We start from the raw sequence: 23182 nt of genomic DNA on the forward strand, positions 1-23182 counted from the left end.
TTTGCATTCTTGGGAATGAGATGCTTAGGGTTTTCATTTCTTTTGGTAAAATAGTCAGTAGCAATCTTAAAAACTATATACAAAAACTATTAAATTAAATGAATAATTTCTAATTTTCTTTGGTATTTTTGTTTTATAGCCTACAAATTAGCAATGGTAATTGCTGAGTAACATGTTTGTTGATATTGTCCAATGTCAATTCTCTATTTGATAATGTGACAAGATGATATATGCTAGTTTATACCCAAAATATGCCAAGACTGACAAGCTAAGCACATCTGCAAGCCAAGCGAGCAGTCATGCCGTTCAAACATAAAAGTGGCAGTAACAAGCGTGCACTAGGGCGCGTCATAATAGCGAGCACTGGGGCCCCGTCGTAACTACTTTACGCCACTAAACTACAGATATTCTTTATTTTTGTGATCTCATACAACTGAAACCTTTACGTCCCACATACTGATATTTTTGGCTCTTGGACTTACATAACTACCTGTTGTAGATCTGTGTTGTTTGCTAGAATGCTGCTCTTTTTTTTAGCCTTATCTTAAAAGTAAATAAAGTACAGGACTTTGGTCAACTTTGATTTTTACCCTGGTCTTCAAACTGAAATAGATAGTGATCCCGGGACCTTTAGTAGCAGATCAGTATCTGAAAATTTTTGTAAAAACAAACCTGGACGGATACTTCAGCAAACCAGAGAAGTAACTATCTGCGTGTATTTATGTAAATAGGATTTTGCCACATTCAATTCAAAGGGGCTTATTTTCAAACCAAACTTTATTTATAGCAGTAGTTGATTTCAAATCAGTTGTAAGTAACAATTTAATCTCTTTAAATATTGTTAATCTCACATGAAACAACTTTATCATTTGAACTGCGTGTTAAAGGCATTCACTTATTTGTGCTATTCATTTACTGTGAGCTAGAGCCCTCTAGTGTTCCACGTGAAAATGTACCAGTGTAAAATGTATTGGTGCTTGGGCATAATATTAATATTCATCATGAAATGGATATTCTGGATGGTCACTCCACCTGTGTTGAAACAACAAAAAAGTGTTATGTTATTATTTCTGAGCATGATGATTAGGACGTATTAGTCTTTTATAAAAATGTTCTTGCATTAGACAATAGAAACAACACAATGCATAATGTACACTACAATTAATTACATATTTTCCTATCAAAGCCTATACTTACATCAGCAGCTCTACAAAGCGAATATTTTTGTTCAGTGCTTCGATGGCTTTCATTTCTTCCTCAGTGAGTGAAAAATCAAATATCTGGAAGAAAATATGATTTTTTTTTTAACTAAAATGACTGAAATTAACTTATGTATACTGTATGAAATTAATTGTGGCACCATAACTTGAATTAAACACTATTACAATGCAGACTTATTTACTATAGTATGATACAAAGCATTTTGGTAAACCCACCTGGAAGTTGTGTTTGATCCTCTCTGGACTGAAGCTCTTGGGGATCACGACAACTCCTCTCTGGGCGTTGAAGCGCAGAGCCACCTGGGCAGTACTCTTATTGTACTTTTTCCCAATGGATAAGAGCAGCTCGTCCTCCAGCAGGGGAGGGCATTTCACATTCACCCTTAACCAGAGACAGAAGAAAATACAAATGATGTCAGGAAACAGACTTTTATCAACATTTTTATGTTTAGCATCCTAAGAGTTGAGAGTTTGGTAACAATAATATGATTGCAGTGTCATATAGGAGGCTGACATGTTGCAAAGATATATCTTTTTTTATTATTTGATTTTGGACATTGCCAAATGATAATGATCTAGGTTAGGTTCTTTCCATGACAAGGGTTATGTGGTTATGTGTTACTTTCATTGCAGATTTATAGTCTATTGACTTTGCAGTTACATTTTGTTATTGAACAATTCAGTTCTAATCTTTAAGCCGAATACATCAGCAGTTTCCCCTAGAGATTTTAGATTTCAGTGTTTTGTGATGTCTAAAAAATGAGTTTTTTCACCCTTCCATGTATACAATACCAGAGGGAACAACACATCGGCTGTCAGTTAAAAGTCAGTTAAATTAAAAGTGCATATCACTTTAAACCTACATACCAGGATGCATCTCTGGAGGAGCCAATTGGGCAGTAGCCAACAATCACAATGTCATTCTGACGACAGAACTCCAGAAGCTTGGGTTGTGTGAAATATGGATGGCATTCAACCTACAGGTAAGTGAGAGGAAAATAAATAATTTAAAAGAAAACCAAAGTGGTCTGACATCACATCAGTGCGCTGTGGTCTTACTAGCCAGAATACATTTAGAAATGGAGAGGAAAGATCCACTCCTTTCAATACAATTAAAGCTAAAGAAACATCGCTTTTGAGACAGTCTTTTATACTACTTTGTGACAAGGAGTGTCATCTAAGTATGTTGAGTATAAAAAAGACTATTTAGGCAACCCTAAATACACAGCTAAGTACACAGCTATACTGCACCATCTACTAAAACGTGTTCCAATGTGGGAATGTTAGCAAGAAAACTTAGCCCTATGTAAGTATGAGAAGCTAAGCAATACTTCTTGTTGATTTCCTATAATACTGCTATCATATACTAGTACGACATACACTATGCTCTCTCTGTTGTCAGTGGGGGTCTAAAGAGACATGTTGAGGTCACCTGGTTGGACACAGGCTTGTGTTTGAGGCCGGGTTTGTTCAGCAGCAGCTCCAGCTGTCTGCGGTTGAAGTTGGAGACTCCCAGAGATTTAACCAGCCCTGCGTCTTTGCAAGCCTCTAAAGCCTATTGAGAAGAAAAGATTTACATCCTCTCAAAGACTGTTAGTGATTATCTTTACAGACTTACTGAGAGATTGGAGAAAAATATAGAAGCACAGTGAAGAGGAAAAAACAGAGCTTTGAACAGAGCTTGGCTGTTTATGACACTGTCCTTGACAGTTCCTGATGCTGCAGCAGAGAATGTTCTGGCATCGACCTCTAAGTATGAAGACGTGGTTTCTCTTGATTCATTGTTTTAATGTTACACTGTCATATTTGAAGGTGTCAGATCCTTTAAGTAGGAGAAGGAGCAACCAAATGTATGTGGCACACCTCAATTAACATGTTCATTGTCATGTTATTAGAAACTTCAAGTTATATGTAAAGCAATCCAAAACAAGATCCATGCAATTAATCTTACTGCTATGAAGGCATATCATATTCAGTTTGTTGAGTCTGTGTCTAAACAGTGACACAGAACCACCAACTACAAACTACCAGTTATTGGTAGTATTGATTGTTTATTATTAATAGTATAAACCAACTAACTAACAAAGTGTATAAATGTTATTTTTTTTACATACTTCATGTTTCTAAGTTACAGTTGTATAAACAAGAAGCAAAAGTGAATTTTAAAAAAAAATATTATAAATATGTTAAGTGAGAAAACAAAATGTACCATATCCATACATTACAAACAACAAGGAAGAGAAGAGCGACGTCATGAAAAAGCAAGACCATCCATTGGGAACTCAACAGAACTCACCTCCCATGTTGCACACAGGTCTGTGTGGTGGTAGATGTATTTTCCATCTTTGTCTTTTGGATAGAACTCATTTCCAGGCTAGAATTTAAGCACAATTCAATAATTTGTGTTAACACTGCGTGATCTGGTTATGTATAAACTGTACAAATACTCTACAAAGTGAAGGTATAGTTGGCTCAACTTGACTGTTTAGGTTAATTTCAAAACTTATCATACAAATATCTGACTATGATTTATGTCAACTTTAAACACAGTAGTTGCCCAATCTTAAACAATGATAAACCTAGCTGTCTGATCTTTTCTGAAACCTAAAACTAAACATGAGGGACGTTTTACACATGGGTTATGCAACTACCATGCATACGTATAACTGTTTCATAAAATTGTTTTGGTATCTTATCTAGTGCATAACAAAAACATTTTCATAACTGTCTGTTAGTTTGTGAACAGTCATGCAAATGTGTTGGAAGTTGGAAAAATGGAAGTATCTTACTTCAAACTATCCTATTTAATAGGGTAGATCAATAATAATAGTACTATCCAAACTAAACACTGCCAGTGGGACATACATATCTAAGGGCAATGTTCAGAGAAATGGCTGGCTGATAAGTGAACTGCAATCTATTTGTGCACTATATAGAAACCTTGAAGGCCATAGGAAGCTCAATGATGTAGAGATCCACATAGTCTAGTTGTAAGGCTTTCAGAGTCCTCTCCAAGGTTGGTCTCACCAACTCTGGTGGATGAAATGTATTCCAGAGCTGAGAAAGATAACACAGAACTAATTAGAAAGCATTCAAATTAAATAAAGATGAATAAAATACATGACATATGACAGAACTTATTACCTTTCCGCAGTAAAAGATGTCCTTTCTTTGAACGGTTCCATCGGCAATCTTCTCTCTAATGGCTTGACCCACTTCGTGCTCATTGAAATACACCAATGCCCCATCAAAGTGCCTGTAACCCACATCTATGGCCAGCTTGACACACTCAAGTGCTTTGCCTTTGGGTGTCTATCGTAAATCCACAGAAAATGGAAATATTATTTGACCTGGTGAAGATTGCGTCGTGCTGTAGTTTGTGGTAATATGCATTCCTGTTTGAATAATCAATGCGTGTTCACATTTTGCTGTTAATGTTTATCAATCATTGCAAGTTATAAACAGCGGCACTCCTACATTACGGAGCGATCACAAGCCTAGCTCACATACAAATCTAGAAACACACAGATGATATTCTTCTCACCGTTCGAGGGTCCCCATAGGTGCCCAATCCCAGCAGTGGAATATGGTTCCCGTCACTGAGAGGGATACTGTGGCTTTCTGCTGTCAGATTCATGTGTGTAAAGTAGTGGAGACACTGAAGTGCTCTCCAGCCTGCCTACTATTAATGAAAGACCATGAACATTGAACCCTGACTTAACTTGTGTTAGTGGCTTCTTACTGAGAGCATTTGCAGATAAGTGCCTAAGTGCAGATAAGTCAAACCCTGACTATGCTGGACTTGTGGCACATTGTGCTGTTTGACAGGTTTTAAACAGTGTTTCCCTCAAATGAGAGAATTGATCAAGTCATATTCCACCAGAAAGCTGAACCACCCTCTTCTTATGTAAATATTGTCCAGCTTTTCAGCATGCTGAGTTATATAACAACTAAGCAGGCGCACTGTTATTATAGCTATAGTTCAAATATACAGAATTTAAAAGCAGTGCCAAAATAATTTAACTTATGCATGCTTTTATAAACAAACTAATGATTAACCTCATCAATCATAGCGTTGGGTGGTAAATTGTGCAATGCCATTACAATGCCAATACATGTGTAATATGGAATTTGATTAAAGATGATTTTTACAGTAATATAATTTGTGTTTGAAATGTTTTTATTTGGTATTCCAGCAGACGATCATTTGCAACTACACTTTTTTTGCAAACATAAAACTGACAACTTAACAAAAATACATCTCTCTCTCAATCTCCAAACCCACCCAAAAGTGCTATCCAGTGGTAAAGGGAGGTAATGAAGGCGTACAGATTAATCACTAGCTTGCAAAAAAGAAATAAAAGGGGACCACGTTTTTTCAAATAACAAAATCTTGTCTTTTAGAGCATACATAATTCTTTCTAAATGTAGTGTACCAGTCAACTCTGTCAGCCACAGTTTAAGAGTTGGAACTTCCTTTTTCTTCCAAAACAAAAGAATAAGTTTTTTTTTAGCAGAAATTAAACCATATGAAATAAAATGTTGTTGCACCAGTGTAAGTCTCAAAAACTCCTCAGAAACTCCAAGTATAATTAAAATAGGATCTGGTTCAAAATGTATGCCCAGTGCATCTGAAAAAACCTGGAAAATCTTATTCCAGAAACTTTGTAATTTTGGACACATAACATAGCAATGAGACAGGCTGGCATCTATGATTTGACATTTGTCACATAAAGGAGACACTTCTGGAAAAATTTTGTTCAGTTTACGCAGTAATATAATTTACGCACCTTCAGGCATAAAGGCTGAGATAGCCTAAAAGTCAGTCATTTTTAAGATTAATGGAGAATTGAACATTTTTACATTGATTATTTTATGAGCACATACAGTAGGCCAAATGTTTTAGTAGTGGTGACGCCTGATCTCTACTACGCATTCAGTTTTTAGGTCAGACAGAAGTGCCCAATGTAACGCAATGAAGACGTGTAACGCAGTGCTACCTGTCTTATTAAGTACAGTAATAATATTTATTTAAAAAAAAAAAAACTTTAGGGGAAAGTGGGGTGAGTTGTGCCAGTTTTTACTCAAAGTGACTTTAAAGTGAAGCCATGACAGTAATGCCTTCAACTTAAGGATGTACATATATTTCAGGATGTGGTGCATCCCTGAGAACAATAACTTTGGATCTGAAATAATGTTTCAGAAATATAGCTTTAGGGAAAAAAGTGGTCTAGTGGGTTAGTTGCCCTGCGGGGTAAGTTGTGCCGTTGGGGGAATACGTTGGGGTAAATTGCGCCAGTGATTTCTGAAGTAAAACAGAACATTTTAATGTTATGAACTGTAATGCTATATGAAAGCAAGACAAATGCAATCCAAAATTACTCATTTAAGGTTTATTTAGATATTGTCACCCTATTAAACTGTTGGAATAAGTCATATTTTGTAGTTTGGGAAAACACAAAAAAACTTAAATACACAATATGTGATATTTGTGAATCATTTCAGGCAAAAAAGGCTTTGGCAATAGATGCCTGTTTACATACATAGAATGCTGTCTGTTAATTATGTAACATATAAGAATAAAGTGACTAGGCTAATTTCTAAACATCCTATTGTGACTTAGGCCACTTGAAAACTTAATAAAACTTCTCTTTAATAACAAAACTGAAATCAGTGTTAGCTAAATTAAACAAATGGCAAGTAGGCCTAAATCAAACACTGATGAGGCATGCCCATCTCATCACTTCTCCAGATTATCCCCTGTGAGTATGTAGGTCTAGGTGGTCTGGATCTGGCCTACTACTTAACATCCCACTTGTCCATGTTGCAGGGGAATATAAACTTCTGCTCCCTTCTGACTGTACCACCAAGTTTTTGGGGTGTGGGTAGTTTCTTGAGCACATCACCTCTAGGGATGACTCCTTCATCACTGGCACAACTTAACCCAGGCCCTTTGGCACAAATCACCCCAGACCCACAAGTTTGAAAAACTAGCATGATCCAGCAGTTAAGAGCTAACATCATGCTAACTCATTGTGTAGCCTGGAAAGAAAACTGTTTTTTGAGCTAAAATGTGCTTACTTCTCATACCATGTGTCTCCCTTCTTTGGAGGATGAGTACAATGCAATGGATGGCTTTTCAAAATGATGTGGTCACATGACCAATTTATTCTATGGTTTTCCAAAAACAAGGGGTGGCTCTACTTCCCCCCTGGCACAAATCACCCAACTCTCCCCTACTGGTCTAGTAACGGACTAACTTGCAGAGTAACAGACATCAGCCTTTGAACCGGTGGCGCTTGTTCTCCATCACCCTTATTAGAACGCGCACTGTTTAACCCCGCCCCTCTCGTGCCGCAACGAGCGCGTGCGGTGCAGTTTGAGCAACACATCCTATCTCACAACATCTGCGCCACTACACCCCTACGCGGAGGTATTGTAACCATTTTTTATCTTTCGTGCTACAGGTTTGTGCTCCAGTCGATATATTGTCGTTTTACGAAAAGGTAACATATCAGCAGAATTAATTTATATATCAACATCGCTGTGTTTAAAAAAAAAAAACTGGCGAGTGAGAAGGAACATGCAGTTGTGAGAATATGCTCTTAGTCTTTTCGCGAAGTCTAGGAGGAAAATGACTCTTGAGCCTGGTCTGGTCTGCTCACCTGTGTGGGTGCATATCGTATACACAGAGAGGTAAACTTAAAGGCTAAAAGTGCAGCAAAAATGGATGGACACACAGAAACACAGGAGAGGAGGGATGCTGCTGCCGTTGTCGTTGAGAACGAAGCTGAGAGCAAGCAAGTGCAAGAGGGAAAGTCCGATACAACCGGACAAAATTACCTGGACACTTGCCCCGTTTGCCATCTAAACTTTCACAGTCGAGAGCCCAAACTTCTGCCGTGTTTGCACTCTTTTTGCAAGAAATGTTTGCCTTCGCCCTCGAGGAATTTGGCCATGGCAGAGCCACCAAACTCCCAGGTTGACAGCGCGACCAAACCACGTGAGTCAGTTTGTTTACAAATAATGATCATGGATCAATTAGGGCATCACTTTCCCTGCATGCAAGGACGTGACAATTCATTGTGGCTCTGTAAGGCTGGTGTGTTTAAGTGCATACATTTTTTACACACATGGACTGCCTTTTGACTGATACATATTTTGTTGCCATGTGTCAGTTATTTTATCAAAAAGCACATCCATTTCCAATTTGACTGATTTAGACCAACGTGTGTGATCCTGTTTGGTTCCAGTGAATGTGATCCGCTGTCCGGTGTGCAGGCAGGAGTGTATGGAGGTAGATGTGATGGAAAACGCCTTTGTGAAGGACTCAGTCGAGGCTCCCAGCAGCACAGTGGAGAGGCAGGTCCAGGTCAGTGACACAATGCTTTACCATACGGGGGCAGCCTTGTAACTGGTTTGTATGGTCATGGTTATACTATTCCTACATGATAAGCAATGGCATGTGCCTTGAGGGCTGAACTGAAAAAATGGAGGTAGCCTATACTTGAGGTGTATCAATTACTTGGATATGTCTTTTGTCCACTCTGACATCCTTTTTGCCAGTTAATCTAATTTAATTTGCTTGATCAAACAATGCCCAGCATCTCTCCCACACCTTGTTACCTGCCCACCTAAAATGTATCGGCCTCTGATGCTTGTCTCATCTACCTGTAGCTCTGTATGACCTGTGATGACAGCACTGAAGCTGCTGGGTTTTGTGTGGACTGTGTTGAGTACCTCTGTGCCACATGTGTGGAGGCCCACCAAAGAGTCAAATTTACCAAAGACCACGCCATCAGACAGAAGGCAGAAGTATCAAAAGGTATTCTAACCAGTGTCCTTATCTTGTTGTTTTCTTCCATGAAATACGTGTACTTATGGTGTTTCCATGACAATAGAAAGCTATTGTTGATGTCACACTTTCCTCTGGGTTCAGTATAGATCTTATAACAGGAGGGCCTTGGTAGCCTAGTGGTTATAGCGCATGCCATATAGCCTTAATGTCCCGGGTTTGACTCTGGCCTTTGGACTTTTGTTGCATGTCATACCCCTCTCTTTATATAAAAAACAAAAATAGAAATAATTCAATGGGGTTAATGCATCAAAATCAAATGTCGTTTCTTTTATAGGGTAGTCCATATAACATGATCTGACATACAATGTCAAACATGAAATCACCTGTGAAACATTGGCACTTGGTATTACAGCAATATTTTACATTCTGACACTCTTGACTAATGCTAATATTGTTTGAAATAAACTTTGAGCTTATCTGCCAGAGTATTTAATGGCCCAAATGATAATTATACATTTTACACAGCAAGCGATCATTGAACCCCATTTGAAAGCAATTTTGTGAAACTGGTAGCAATTTAAACCTCGGTTAAGTAATGAAAGACATTGCTCATTAAGTGCAGCAGAATTCAAATTCAATTAAAAGATTTAAATGTGCACTTTGAAAAGAAGCAAAGGTCAAATGCTTATTATAAAGGATGTCAAATGTTTGACTTGCCAATTACCCAGACTGAAGGGCCACATGATTGTTTTTTTCAGAGGTCCACGGTATGTCTACTCAGAGGCCGATGTTCTGTGACATCCACAAACAAGAGCCACTGAAACTGTTCTGTGAGACCTGTGACCTGCTAACCTGTCGTGACTGCCAACTAGTCAAGCATAAGGACCACAAGTACAGTCATAATTTACAATATAACATAATATAATTATGTTATATAAAGCTTCATACACCTATGTATACATTTCAGTTTGGTTTGACATTAGTGCCGTTTAATGTGATTAACATGCATTTACTATCTGACATTTGAGTTTGCATAAAAAAAGCCATATATTGATATACATTTTGATGCTAAAACCATACTAATATTGTGCACTCTGCAGAAGTTTTACTCAACCCCTGTTAGTTTTAGGAGTGCTGCTGTACATCCTTCCATCCGTATCACCCAGTTGAGAATGTTTATTTTGGAAATTGCATTTGCAATTACATTGTTGTTCTTTTATTCCTTCTGGAGTAGTTACCAGTTCCTTGAAGATGCTTATAAAAACCACAAACAGCACATGGAGAGCATGACCCATCAGCTGCAGGAGAAAAAGAAACTGATTGAAGACATATCAAACTCCATAAACAATGGGTGTGTATATTTCCCCACACCACATGATTGCACATGTCAAGTACGCAAAGTGTATCCATCCCAAAGGCTGAACGCACTCATAGTTTATAGAACTGTTTACATTTTTACATTCACAATGGCCTCCAAATCTCATGAACAATAAAACCTGTTTAAAGATAAAAGCATGGCAGTAATGATGAGATGTTTCCAAAATGTGATTGATTTTGCATATCATTTGTCAAATTTGAATACCTGTTGATAGTTGTAATGTATGCTTTTCAGACTTCTTCAGGTTGATCAGAACCGTAAGTCTGTACATAATGAAATAAAGAAATCCATCTGCAGTTTGATTCTCGAGATTAACAAAAAGGGCAAGATGCTAGTTAATCAGCTTGAGGTAAGACAAACGCTTTTGAATATATTACAAAACAATGCTATTTATTAGTTGCATGCTCTAGACCTGTAGCTTGCTGTGGTGTTGTTTCCAGAAGAACATTACTTGCATGCAAACTAAGTTGACTGTCTTACCCCGAGGCCCAGAGTGCATTCCCTCAAGCTGTTTGAACACTGCAGATGATTACTTATTCATGTTTTCCAGGCTGTAACAAAGGATCATGAGAGTGTCCTGCGAAAACAGCACGAGGACATCGGCTATCTGTCCAGACACCTGGATCATGTCATCAACTTCACCAAATGGGCCATAGCCAGGAATGGGGGCACGGCCCTCTTATACTGTAAACGTTTGGTATGGCTTGTCTGATCATTCATTCACTATCACATCATAGTCTTGTTTTTTCAACTTGAAACTCAGCTCAGCTTTGAAAGCCAGTTAGATGCATGGTTGTGTCTTGGATGTGATGAAGTGGGAGCATATGCCTTTTGTAACACACACAATTCCTCCTTTAAAAATTATTAATGACATCCCATCTGTTGCAGATTCTGTTTCAGATTGGAAACCTCCTGCGGGCAAAATGTAGTACCTCGTTTATACCACAGAGCACTATACGCTTCCAGAGTCAATCCTCTTATTGGGCTTCAAATGTTGATCTGGGTAAGACATGAACAAATATTTCTGATACAGAGAATGGATTTCTTTTAGTCTTGAAACTGTTTTTACTTGTATTTTACTTGGACAACATCAACATGGAATAGTGAACATTACACGTGCTGTGTGCCTAGACAGCGCACCAGAAGATGTTTTCTTGGTTCATAGTGAGAATTTGCTTTTGTTTGTTACTGATTACTGTAAATTAAATATCTCTGGGTTAGGGTTAACATCACAACATCACATGGGGCTCTAGGAATGCGTGAGGGGCATTTTTCAATATTTCTTTACAACACTTTCCCAAACTTTCTACTGCATTACTGCCCACACTTTCTCTTTCCCACAGTTCTCTGCAGAAGTTTTGTCTGTAACCTACTGTGTATTCCGTATCCCTACTTGGTATGCACATCCTGTCTCTGTGTGTATGTTCCCTCAGGCTCTTTAGTGGTGGAGAGTGTCCCAGGCCACCAGCTGGGTGGTTTTCAGGATATCCCTCATCAGCTCTCGCACGCCGAGCAGGGCCCCTCAGGCTCACCCTACAGCTTTGCCCTGGGAGCACCCCACAATACTCTGGCTCAGCTCCAGAGGCAGGTGGACAAGCTAAACCCACAGGCCAGCTGGCAGCCCCAACCACCTCCTCCACCTTGGACATGGTACCAGAGTGTCCGACTACAGCGAACCGTCCCAGGGCTCCTGCTAGGAGGCTCTCCCTCCAACAGTATGCTTCCCCAACTAGGCCACAGGTTTATGGTGCCTCCTCCCAAACACATCAGCCCAACTAGCAGCTTACCGAGAACTGGGTTTACGCCCCAGGTTGGTGTGCATTTCTGTGTTAGTGTGCATGTATCGCTCGTGTTCGTTTGACTGACAAGCCCTCTTAACAAGCACCGACAGTGGACGGCATTGTCCTAAATAGAGCTGACAGCCTTCACATCCTGGCTAATTCATGTCTTTCCTTGTCAAGATGGGTTTTAGTCTTGGAAGAACTTATGACTCAAAATCCTAATACAAAACAGCTAAATCTGCAGTGCAACAGGAGCCAACATGTGACAGAGGACGGACCCAAGATTCCATAAGAAAGGGTTGATAACATCTCGTCGTCGAAGTTGTTTAGTCTAGTTCACAGGGTGTTTAGGTTCCAGCTCTGAAGTATAGGCTCATTCACAGGACAATACTGGCGTGTGAAGTGCACACATGAATTGTGTGATACTGATGTGAACAAGCTGTTATGGCTGCATAATGAACTCTCAAATGTTATCCGTAGTATAGAAATATACCAGTAATTTTGCATGTTTTACTGTATACTTAAAGGAATACTCCACCGTTTGTTGAAATAGGGCTTATCACGGTCTACCCTGGCTGTAGATAAGTGGGCCAACACATTTTTTGTCTCAGTGCAAGTAATCAATTTTTTTTTTGTCTTTTGTTGGCTCACTTTTACTCACAACATGCTAACCGGCAACATAGGATTTCATTCACTACACTAAGCTAACTAGCGTCGGTGCTGCCGGTGTTGCACCGGACTAAAACGATGCATGCACAAAAAATGCGTTAGCCCACCTATCTACAGCTAGGGGAGACTGTGATAAGCCCTATTTCAACAAACGGTGGCGTATCCCTTTAATGATACTGCTGACTATTTTTCAAAGCAGGCTGTAGTCATACTGCAGTAGGTTTGTAGATTGTGTTCCGGGTACTGTCGCTGTTATTTTTCTTTATACGTCACTATGGTACAATCACCTTAAAGATATTTAAGAATAACTGAAAAGTCTATAATTTAAAAATGTAGTAATAAAAACTGCTTTCATTTTTGTCAAGAGCTACTTTATTGTTATGTTTTAGTGCAGCTGTAAGTGGAGATTCATTTGAAAAATGACTTTATAGCCAGGGGTTAAATTTGGCCGGGGCTGTCCGGGACTCAAACCTACCACCACCTGCCACCCACCATAAAACGGAAAGAACAGTCAGTCAGACAGCACAGATGGCAGAGAGTTATAGCTGGATGGCAAGGCAGGGAGAACAATAAACAGAATGTTAATTGCTATGATATTCTGCTTAAACAATGTTTTGCTTTTACAAAATGATATACATCTCAAACCACAGAGTCCCCCTCACATAACAAATCCCAATTTAACCTGCTCATAGCGTTGATAAATAGAAAAGCTGACATGATGAGGCAAGTTGATTTTAATACTGTTGTGAAATAAATTAAAATCAAACCTGGAAGATTTTTGCAAAAACAGTGACTGCTGCATTCTCTAAAGAGTGTTTAGTATTACAGCAACTGAAAACGTCCTTTGAAATCTTAAGTATTTCTTTATAACATTCAATTTCCATGACTTTAACATACAAAAACTCAGTTTAGGTGTGGATTGAGCAGATGTTATCGACATGTATTGACATTTTGTAGGAGGAGAAGCTTCACCTGAAAGGTTAAAGCTAATATTGAACAATAATAAGTCTCAGTGTGTTATGAGTTTAGTCCTCTCTGTTCTGGTTATTGCCACGTGGTGTCGACCCACGCAGCCAGCAACAGAGTAATGAAAGCGCAATGTTTCATCTCCAACTCTATCATCACATGGCATGACAGGAATACAGGATGAAAATGACTGCAGCATTTCTACCCATCTTTCTGTTTCTCCCTCTTGTAGCCTCTGAGGGGAATGGGAAGCAGCTCCAGCTACCAACCCAAACCTATGGACGTATTTTCCTCTTCACCTCTGTACACCCATACGACACCACTGGCCATCAAGGGTGGCGTCAATTCACCTCAATCAGGACAGACGGCAAGTGACCCCATCCATTTATGTAAAGTACATTTGTGCACATTATATTTGCAATTAAGTAAACAACATGCAATGTTGTGTTTAGATTGAGCCTACATATCTGAATAGGAGGAAAGATTCCGGTTGTCCGATATATATGCTGAAACCAAACTATCCCCAGAGCCTACCACCTTCTTTGCTCCATAGAAATGGTCTGTATGTCTGTGCCATTTGTATGTTTGAAGACTATATGTATTGCTGTATTCGTGATAAAGGAAAACTGATTTTTATTTCTCTCTCAAGGACAAGGACAGCAGAATTCTCTAGGGTACGTTGCTGTATCCCAGGAGGAGAAAACAGGGTAAGGAAACAGCTGCACTTATGCACACACACACATACACTCACACACACACACACACACACACACACACACACACACACACACACACACACACACACACACACTCACAAAAGCACAGATGCTGTCCCTCTGAATGTTGTGTAGCTCTGAACAGTGCTGCTTTAATATGATCCCACTCTTTTTGTGCCATTGGTCTCTCCAGTGAATTTGGCTTTATTCTAATTGGTTGATGCTTTGCTCCCAAGGACTTTCACCTGGAAACCGCCAGAAACACACCAGGCTAGTGGAGCAGTGGGCTCAGCTGTCAAGAAAAGACGAAGATCGTCACCAGCGCCCATCATTGTTATTAAAGATGAGCCTGATGATGACAGTAGCTATGTAAGGAGACAGTAGGTTATTAGTGCAGTCCAATGACTCTACCATATAAACTGTTGACTTGAATTTTGGGAGATGCAAAGCTGCAAAGCTTGTTACTGTAGCAAGATGTTTTAATAACTAATACAGAGTTTGAATTTAAAAGACATTTGCAGTTTATTACAATTTGGACATATTTTTGAAGTTTTGGCCATAACCACAGTAATATTGAGATGTGAAAACACAGAGACTATTGCTACAATGAAGTAAGACGAGGAAAGAAACATAAGCAGTGAGACAGGTTGTAAACAAGCCAACAGCTAGATTTTCTAAACCTCTTTATTTGAAGGTAAAAGCCAAAGTCAGTAATAATCCTGCAGGCACAACTATGCCAATTACTCTAGAGTAAAGTTGAGTCCACTTACTACATATTGGTTATATACTGGAGCTGTTTTTTTTTTTGTGGATTTCAGGTACAAGCCAACCAAAGAGCAAGCCTCCCTGACAGCACAGGTGACCAACCCCAAATCAGTGGCCAAGACGAGGGGAACAAAGTCCCGACTCCTCTTCAAAGCACCGACGACAAACCCCATAGCCCTTTACAACCCTCAAGCAGTCCATGGGTCCACAGTGAGACTAAAGCTCCAAATCACATCCGTTCCCTGGGAGAACCGCAGGTAGACCAGCACCAAGCTCCGCTGAAAGGCTCTAATGAAGGCTTGTGTGCTGCATGTCAGACTGGGGGAGAGCTGCTGTGCTGCCATAAGTGTGCCAAGCTTTTTCACCTTTCGTGCCATGTTCCAACTCTCCTCACATCTCCCAGGCAAGCTACGACAGGGGAAATAAATCAATTTATGGTTTCAGATGAAAACCCCATAACTCCTGTTTCTTTTGATTTTCATGTTTATACTAGAATCAAGGAAACAAGTTGTTTTCACATTTTGGTGTGAGGTTTTTAAATAAGAGCAGCATTACGCACTTGTTAATTTATTTTTCTGCTTACTGGTTTTTGTATTGAGTCTCTGGGCTGTTTCTTTTCAGCGGGGAATGGTTTTGCTCTTTCTGCCGTGACCTGTTAGTGCCTGAGATGGAGTATGACTTTGAAAGCAAACCTGAAACCAAATCAGTAAAAAAGGAGCCAGATTCTGAAGGAGGATTTCCCCCTTTGGACAAACAAGTCAGTACTTTTTTTTTTTTTTTTTTTTTTTTTTAATTACAGTGATTTTGTTACAATAAAGATTACAAAATTATAGTAAATAGTACTAGGAAAATAATATTTTGGATAGTAAACCCCTCACCTTACCTCTGTACCCCCTGTACCTCTGTAGTTGTATCCACTGTAAACACAGTCATATTTCTTATAACTATATTATGTAGTACAAGAATAACATTTAAGAATGATAGAAAATCTAAATTTGGGTTGTTTTTTTTAACACAATTGTGTGTGAAGCAATGTATTTTAAAAGCAATATGTTGCTTAATGCAGTTTTTTGTAGTGAGCAGTATTTGGGCTGACACAAAGCAGATCATTGTCAGATTTTCGGTTCTGAGAGGCAAACCTCACCAATATGGAACTTGTGTCAGGTTCAAATGATAAAGTAAGCAGATGCAATAGACTTTGGATTGGAGAACTGTATTTGATTATCAGTTGTATTAAGTCAATTGTCTTTTTGTACCGCTGCAGAAGTGTGAGAGGCTGCTGCTGCACTTGTTTTGCAGCGAGGTGAGTTCAGACTTTCAAGGGTCTGTATCCCCCTCGGTGAGTCTAAAAGTTTGGCTGGCGAAAGGTTCACAGGATTAATGTCACATGGAGTTACTGTAACTGTAATTTTAATGATGTGTAATAAGCAGTATTTCTCAGTAAATACAGGGACATTATGAATCAGAAGCAGAGCAATTCAGTCAGGTACTGTAAGTATAAAGGGATTTGTCTTGATGACACAGAGTTTGTACTGTTTGCTATTGCAGTGGATTACCTTTAACAATTATACACTGTACATTACAGTACATACAACACTGTATTTGTGTGTATTTAAGACTTAGCAGGAACTGCAGTGCACATTTTTGGCTTGAAATACCTCTGGTTATTTTAAACCTTCATGTAACAAAATGGGATACAAATACTTGACCTCTTGTGCACTATGCTGACATGTAATACTTTGTATATATGAGATATTAATCATGATTTTACGTCAACATCTTCCCATGAAGTTTTATTGTATTATTATCTCTCCCTTTCTAAATACTGTAGGTACGTGCTAATAACAGGCTGACTATAAAAGGACCAATGGATCTTTCCGCTGTGAGAAAACGACTGGAAGCCAAGCAGAGTCTGTGCTACCAAAGCCCTGCAGAGTTTGTAGCAGACATCAGGCTCATCTTTGGCAATCGTGCAGTCCTCAGTGAGGTATTATAGAAATAATTGTTTTCAAAAAGCCATTTTTTTCAGCATTATTCAGTGCTTAACACCTGGTAATAAAATGCTTTGTCCTCATCCTTGCTTCTACTTGCGCAGCAGGCTGACGCAGAGGTCGCCATGGCAGCCGGGAAACTTAAAGAGCTGTTTGAAGAGCACCTGAGGGTCATCTTCCCTGACCAGACCTTTCCAGAAATCAAACTGGAGATGATACCTACTGCCCCTCCTGACTCTCAACTCTCATCTCTTGACAATATATTCCAGCATGCAAAGCGCCAGCGCACATATTCAGACTCCCAGGACACCCCAAGCTGTCCCAGTGGAGAGGGAGTAGCATGAAAGCACACATCTTCTTAAAGTGCCCATATTATGAAAAAAACACTTTTTCTGGGATTTGGGGTGTTGTTTTGTGTCTCTGGTGCTTCCACACACATACAAACTTGGGGGAAAAAAACATCCATGCTGTTTTAAGTGAGATACGGGTTTCTGAATGTGTTCTGCCTTCAGTCTCCGGGTGAGCTGTTCACAATCTGCAGGGCTTTCTACATCAGTAGTCGAGACGAGGTGGCTAACCATAGAATGCTAGCATGCTAGCTGGTTCTCAATGGCAAAACACTGCTAGCACAACACACACTAGTTCACCATAATCTACAAAAGAACTACTTACATGTCCCTCAAAATACAATTATGAACCTGAAATGAGCATAATATGGGCACTTTAATTTGTTAAGATATTCGACAACACTGCCAGCACCAGGTAATATGTGGTGTGTTCCACTTTATTACAGACATTTAAAATACACAATCACCCTCAGGTCACCTAAAATGTTTTGAGTGGTAAATTATTAAATTATACTGCAAGCAAACAACTATGATACAGGGCACCAAATCAGTTCTATTTTCTGGACTAAGCCGCATTACAGCTGTTGCATTTACTCTGAATCTGACTTATGCTAAAAGTGCATACATGCAACACATGCAGGTGTTTAGAGCGTAAAGCTGACCAGCTATTAGGGTGAGCAGTCTTTTGTTTTGGTTAAAGGTGCTCCAAGCGATGTTGGGTGACGTTACTTCTTGTTGACGTTCAGAGTATTTTCAAACAAAACGAAGACTAGCTCGCTCCTCCCTCCTCCTCATCCCGTTCCCTCCCTTCTGTTCTTCAGCGCACCCCCCCTCAAATCCTTCTTATCTGTTATTGGCTGAACACAGGAACACGGTTTGTGTATGTTGGCATGGTCCAGGTTGGACCACTTAAATTGTTGGCGTGTGTGGACCCTAGGCTGTCTACAGAGACCGCGCTTTTTTACAGTGTGTTTAGGGGACCGGCAGCTCGCGGATAGTGAGGAGATGTTTGCTGTATGTGACAAAAAATGTTGTAGCCTAAAAAACTGGTGACATTGCTTTGAGTACCTTTTAAGTTGTCAATTCAAGTTGTCAAGTCTGCTCACAGTAGATACATCCATCAACACTGAGCTAATGTGGCCAGGTCTGGTGCGTTTTTCCTGTTTATTTCTCCATGTGTAAATATAGAAGTGATCAGAGGAAGGATGTTAATCCTCAGCTTTGATGTCTGTGGTCTATTTTATGGGGAATAAGATGTGTTATGGAGCCCCTCCAGGCCTGTAAAATGAAAACATCAAAGGAGTCAAAGCTGCTTGAATGAACCCAAGACTGTTTAAGATGTTATTGTCACACATCATTACACAATAGTTCAGCCTGGTGTAATTTGTCAGGCTTTTATAGTGCAGAACTACAGATCTAATGTTGTAAAGGGAAATATTATGTGCATTTATTTATGTTTATTTAAAAAATAAAGAAATAAAAAGGTTTTTGGATTATATTGTGAAAGGGTGAGCACAGTGCAAATGTTATGTGAGAATCAGAGATACAAAAACTCTTTTATTCCTCTTTCCATTCAGGCACTCAACTCAACTAAGAGGAGGTGATAGCTCTTGTATATATTAATGACCCCTTTATTTATTTTATCTTTATTATTATTATTTATTGTTTTGAGTTCTTGTAGTTCTGTTTTTTACTTTCCTTATCACTCCAATGCAACTTTTTATTCTTTAACTCAGGCTGAAGCTGCTGTTTTTATTTGTGTTCATCGTTTTGTGTTGTATATTCGTCATGTGATGTCTTCCTGCTGCATACAAATTGCCCTTTTGGGACAGAAAATAAACTGAACTGAACTGACTCTGTAACATTTCTTCCACACACTCACCATTGTGAACAGTTTTATTATAATATCCAAGAGCCAGAACATTTAGCCATAAACCTACTTGCATGCAAATCAACTTTTAGGTGTTTACAGGTTTCAATAAAATATGATAGCTTACATCTGAGTAATGATTCTAGGTAATAAATAATGTCATAAACCCCCTACACCCTATAAATGCATGTAAATGGAGTCTATTAATGTCCTACTTAAGAATAAGAAATGTATTACTTCCCTCATTACAACAAAGCCACTTTCTCCTTTAACAAGTTTCTACAGTTGTGTTGACTGGCAGTGAACAAGTCCTTCGGGCCCCACAGGCCAGGCCTCTGACTGCCGGCTGCGTTAGTGGCCCTTTGCTGATTGACACAGACGTGGCAAGACAAGCTTTGTTGAGCTTCAAAGGAACACCCCCCACAACAAGATTAACACTGTTTGAATGTGACCTCGGCCACTCCAATTTCCTCCACCTATGAGCTAAGAGGTCAGCTCACGCTGCTGTTTCTTGTTAAAGCCCAAATGTAGATTGGAGGTGGAATGAAAGGCTTGTAGTTTCTGGAAAGCAGGCATGATAAGTAGCCCTCAGATGTTCACTGTGCTTTTAGCCAGCCAGGCTTAAAGCCCGCCACTGGCCTGGCTCTCATTTCGGACATTCTTCATCTGTAATATGACGCCTATTATCTATTTTCTACATTACACTAAGACAAAGATAAGATTAAGGACAGCAGTAAAGGGGTGCTCTTTGTTGTAGTAATAACTGCAACATCACAGAGGGGGGTCGCCACATCCTTGACTGATAATGTAATTGTCTGCAGGAGCCAAATCTGTGCTGCTATAGCAACAGCCGCCTACTTTTAAACTATAGGCCCTGCACAGTTTAAATATTCCAGGACCATAACGTTGTTTTAGCATGTTTTACTTAATTTTCTACAATAATTTATCACTTCTCACTGTATGCTGTAGTGTGGTTGATTTGTGAATAGTGATTTCCCTGCATTCCGCTGGTTTTCATTCATTTAGCTAACATCAATTTGCAGAAAACATGCTAATCCATTACTATAAACTCCATGTCTGCTTTTGTTGTTGCCAGGGTTAAATCACTGTACTGTTAGTGTGGCACTGTAAATGCAGATTAATTAAAAAATATGTTTTCACTTTACCGTGCAACTGTAAAGTAAAAGACACAAAATAAAGGCAGACATGTTCACTGTGATGGATTACCTCATCAAGCAAGTTCTCTGCAAGCTCATTTTTACACCATAGGGGGATGTTTTTTTCTGAATGGGTTTTATTGTGGAAAAAAATGAATCCTGGATACCTACATTGAAAAATTCTAATTCAATTTTCTAAATAAGGAAGATAAATAACATAACATTTAAACTTAAATCCCCACTCCATATCCTAAGACAGCTCTGCAATAGTGGTACTACATAGTGAAATCATTGGTGACACGTTGCTGGTAACATGCATAAATGCATATTAGCATCCAAAACATTCAAAACACTGGTGTGGTCTATGAAAATGTGGTTTTATAGGAAGATTGTTGACAGTACAACAGAAATGTAGACTGTATTGGACTGAAGAGCGCAGAGATTGAGACTCAACTTGTCACATACTACACTTAAACAGTGCAGTTACCATTTATAGCTACCATATACTTGTTGGCTTCCCTGTATGTCTGTGGTGTCCTGATATCAAGTCCTTGTAGATGTTTCTAGACTGGCTAGACTGTTGGTGGAGACATGTGGCTCTGATTAGAAGATCATTTAACCTCTCTCTGTCACCATGCCCAGAGTCAGTAGACTGATTGAATTTGCAGAGGGCTTTAGTTGGTACAAAATGTTTATAACGCAGTCTAGCAATTATTTCTCCGCTCCTTGCCAATTCCGGTAGACTTGTGTGTGTATGTGCATGCACGTGTGTGTGGCTTGTTTATACCCAGCTCCTTCCCACAGTTCATGATCACTTTGGCTCACAGTGTGCCCACATCTGTGGCATGTTACAAATGCTTTAATTCATTAACTTTCAGGGAAAATGCCTCATTTTCTTTGGTACAGCTGTGAAGTTAAGTACACAAAACATAGGCAAAGTAGTTAACCTACAGCAACCTTAAATACCACTGTGCAGATACATTTTTAAGGGGGATTCAAATATAAGGGAGTATGCAACATCACAAAGCCAGTTTCCATTTTGATCTATCATCGTTCTTAGGGTGCAGCAAACTCAAATGTAGCAGTGAATAAATATAGTTACTTGCAGGCAATGACAATTTTTATTTTTATTGTTTTATTCTCCCTCTTTCCTCTAGAGATATCCAAAAGGTTTCAAGGCTTACAGACTGGACATAGCCACAAGATATTTTTAAGTTACCCCAAAACTGGCTCCAGATGTTGAGTAATCAGTACAATCATTAGTCACAGACAGAAAAAGTCTACTCTGCTATTGATGGCAAGACAATTTCCATGTGTGCATGCATACCTTGCAGCACAGTAGCCTGAAGTCACTTACAATTGCTCCTGTAGGCAGTAAAACCCATTTCAGCCCACAACTCCCTATATTTCAGGTCTTATACTTCCAACTCACATACATGCGTCAATTATAGAAAACCTTTTAAAAGGATAGGCTAAGTGTCAGAATATAGTAATCAATTACAGTATAAACTCAATTCTTCTAATCTAATCTTTTATGTGAAGAACTTCGAATTGCTGATTAAATGTGCTCCATAAATAAACTTGCCTCGCCTATAACCAATCTGTAGCCTAAGTCTCAATAGCGAAATTATATTTTGTATTAGTAATATATTGTAAATGAGCTTACGATGAACGGCTTTCATTTTGAGTTCATACTGGGGGGGGGGGGATTTGATTAGCAATAAGTCGCTGTCTGTGGCCCCAGTCCGCCCCTCGCAGCGTCATAATTGGACGCTCATTCCTCCAGTCAGCTGGAACTGCGACTCACTCAGCTCCATCACATCTACGTCTTTCCCGCGGACTCGGTCTTTCCTTTTTTTTTAAAGGAGCACTGCTGTTTATTTACACATCCTGCAGAAAAACCAGCATAGGCAAGCTCAAAGCTCTCGGACACCTTTTATTTCCCCCAGTTGAATCTCTCTTTCTCATTCAATGGCTCCGTGTGTGGTGCTGCTCTGCTCTCTGTTCGGAGTTCTCCTTGGCCAAGGTAAGTTACCTTTCTGTAAAGATCCCTACTACGTGACGACTTTTAATTAAGATGAACCCCGAAAAGCCAAAGAATGTTATAGGCAGCTATTTGATGCTGATGTGGGTGGATATTGTATACTGCATGCTAACTTTTCACATGGATTTGTGAAGGCATTTACAGTAAGAATGAAAGTGATGATAGACAAAGAGTGAGACCCAGGGAGGTGATGAATTTGTCACAGGACTAGTTGGGGCATGTGATAAAAGCACAGTTCACAAAGCTGGGTGCTTCAAAGTGTTGCAGGTTTGTATTGAAATGAAGTAGGGTTAACATTGTAAAGGCTTTATATAATAAAACACCCTGATAACTGCTTTAGAAGGTTTTTCTGTTTCTATTGTTTTCCCTCTCAACTTACAATGAAGTTAATGATATTTAGTGTTACATAAAATCGTGTCTTAGCAGCTGTAAACTCTTTGCACACTGCATTGTGTAGGACAGAAATCAAGATGCTACATA

The 23182-nt window shown here is 39.3% G+C and overlaps 3 protein-coding genes across 6 annotated transcripts in view; 2 read left to right on the top strand and 1 right to left on the bottom strand.

Moving 5' to 3' along the window:
- Positions 1 to 900: 900 nt before the first annotated feature.
- Positions 901 to 7495, bottom strand: LOC114560328 (3-oxo-5-beta-steroid 4-dehydrogenase). Of its 2 annotated transcripts, none has more exons than XM_028585626.1 (10): positions 7311 to 7495; positions 4765 to 4902; positions 4365 to 4532; positions 4161 to 4277; positions 3517 to 3594; positions 2653 to 2775; positions 2088 to 2197; positions 1437 to 1602; positions 1198 to 1280; positions 901 to 1032 (listed from the first exon to the last, which is right to left on the bottom strand). In XM_028585626.1, exons 2-10 carry the CDS (start codon positions 4855 to 4857, stop codon positions 990 to 992), a joined length of 981 nt encoding a protein of 326 aa, XP_028441427.1. In that variant the 5' UTR covers positions 4858 to 4902; positions 7311 to 7495; the 3' UTR covers positions 901 to 989. The 2 variants fall into 2 exon arrangements, with proteins under 2 accessions (XP_028441427.1, XP_028441428.1); XM_028585627.1 differs by lacking the exon at positions 7311 to 7495 and adding an exon at positions 5506 to 5575.
- Positions 7496 to 7554: 59 nt separating this feature from the next.
- Positions 7555 to 17713, top strand: LOC114560327 (transcription intermediary factor 1-alpha). Of its 2 annotated transcripts, XM_028585623.1 has the most exons (18): positions 7555 to 8223; positions 8474 to 8592; positions 8898 to 9045; positions 9777 to 9909; positions 10253 to 10369; positions 10631 to 10745; positions 10947 to 11093; positions 11285 to 11399; positions 11830 to 12206; positions 14045 to 14179; positions 14265 to 14370; positions 14462 to 14519; positions 14765 to 14897; positions 15347 to 15696; positions 15915 to 16050; positions 16558 to 16596; positions 17125 to 17280; positions 17389 to 17713. In XM_028585623.1, exons 1-18 carry the CDS (start codon positions 7947 to 7949, stop codon positions 17626 to 17628), a joined length of 2901 nt encoding a protein of 966 aa, XP_028441424.1. In that variant the 5' UTR covers positions 7555 to 7946; the 3' UTR covers positions 17629 to 17713. The 2 variants fall into 2 exon arrangements, with proteins under 2 accessions (XP_028441424.1, XP_028441426.1); XM_028585625.1 differs by lacking the exon at positions 16558 to 16596.
- A 4702-nt stretch (positions 17714 to 22415) lies between these two features.
- fbln1 (fibulin 1) overlaps positions 22416 to 23182 on the top strand; it is a 29463-nt gene continuing 28696 nt past the window's right edge. For both annotated transcript variants that reach the window (XM_028584836.1, XM_028584837.1), the window contains exon 1: positions 22416 to 22684. In XM_028584836.1, coding sequence (XP_028440637.1) covers positions 22630 to 22684 — 55 coding nt within the window. In that variant the 5' untranslated portion in view covers positions 22416 to 22629. The remainder of the gene's footprint in view (positions 22685 to 23182) is intronic.

This window comes from Perca flavescens, chromosome 8, assembly GCF_004354835.1.
Source record: "Perca flavescens isolate YP-PL-M2 chromosome 8, PFLA_1.0, whole genome shotgun sequence".
Lineage (NCBI taxonomy): Eukaryota > Metazoa > Chordata > Actinopteri > Perciformes > Percidae > Perca > Perca flavescens.

Bases quoted from the DNA above. Each gene is read 5' to 3' on its own strand.
- LOC114560328 (XM_028585626.1), bottom strand. From the start codon at position 4,857: ATGAATCTGACAGCAGAAAGCCACAGTATCCCTCTCAGTGACGGGAAC. The intron at 4,533-4,764 runs GTGAGAAGAATA...GATTTACGATAG, and splicing joins CCTATGGGGACCCTCGAACG to ACACCCAAAGGCAAAGCACT. The intron at 2,198-2,652 runs GTGACCTCAACA...ACTTACCTGTAG, and splicing joins ACAAGCCTGTGTCCAACCAG to GTTGAATGCCATCCATATTT.
- LOC114560327 (XM_028585623.1), top strand. From the start codon at position 7,947: ATGGATGGACACACAGAAACACAGGAGAGGAGGGATGCTGCTGCCGTT. The intron at 11,094-11,284 runs GTATGGCTTGTC...CATCTGTTGCAG, and splicing joins TCTTATACTGTAAACGTTTG to ATTCTGTTTCAGATTGGAAA. The intron at 11,400-11,829 runs GTAAGACATGAA...ATGTTCCCTCAG, and splicing joins GGCTTCAAATGTTGATCTGG to GCTCTTTAGTGGTGGAGAGT.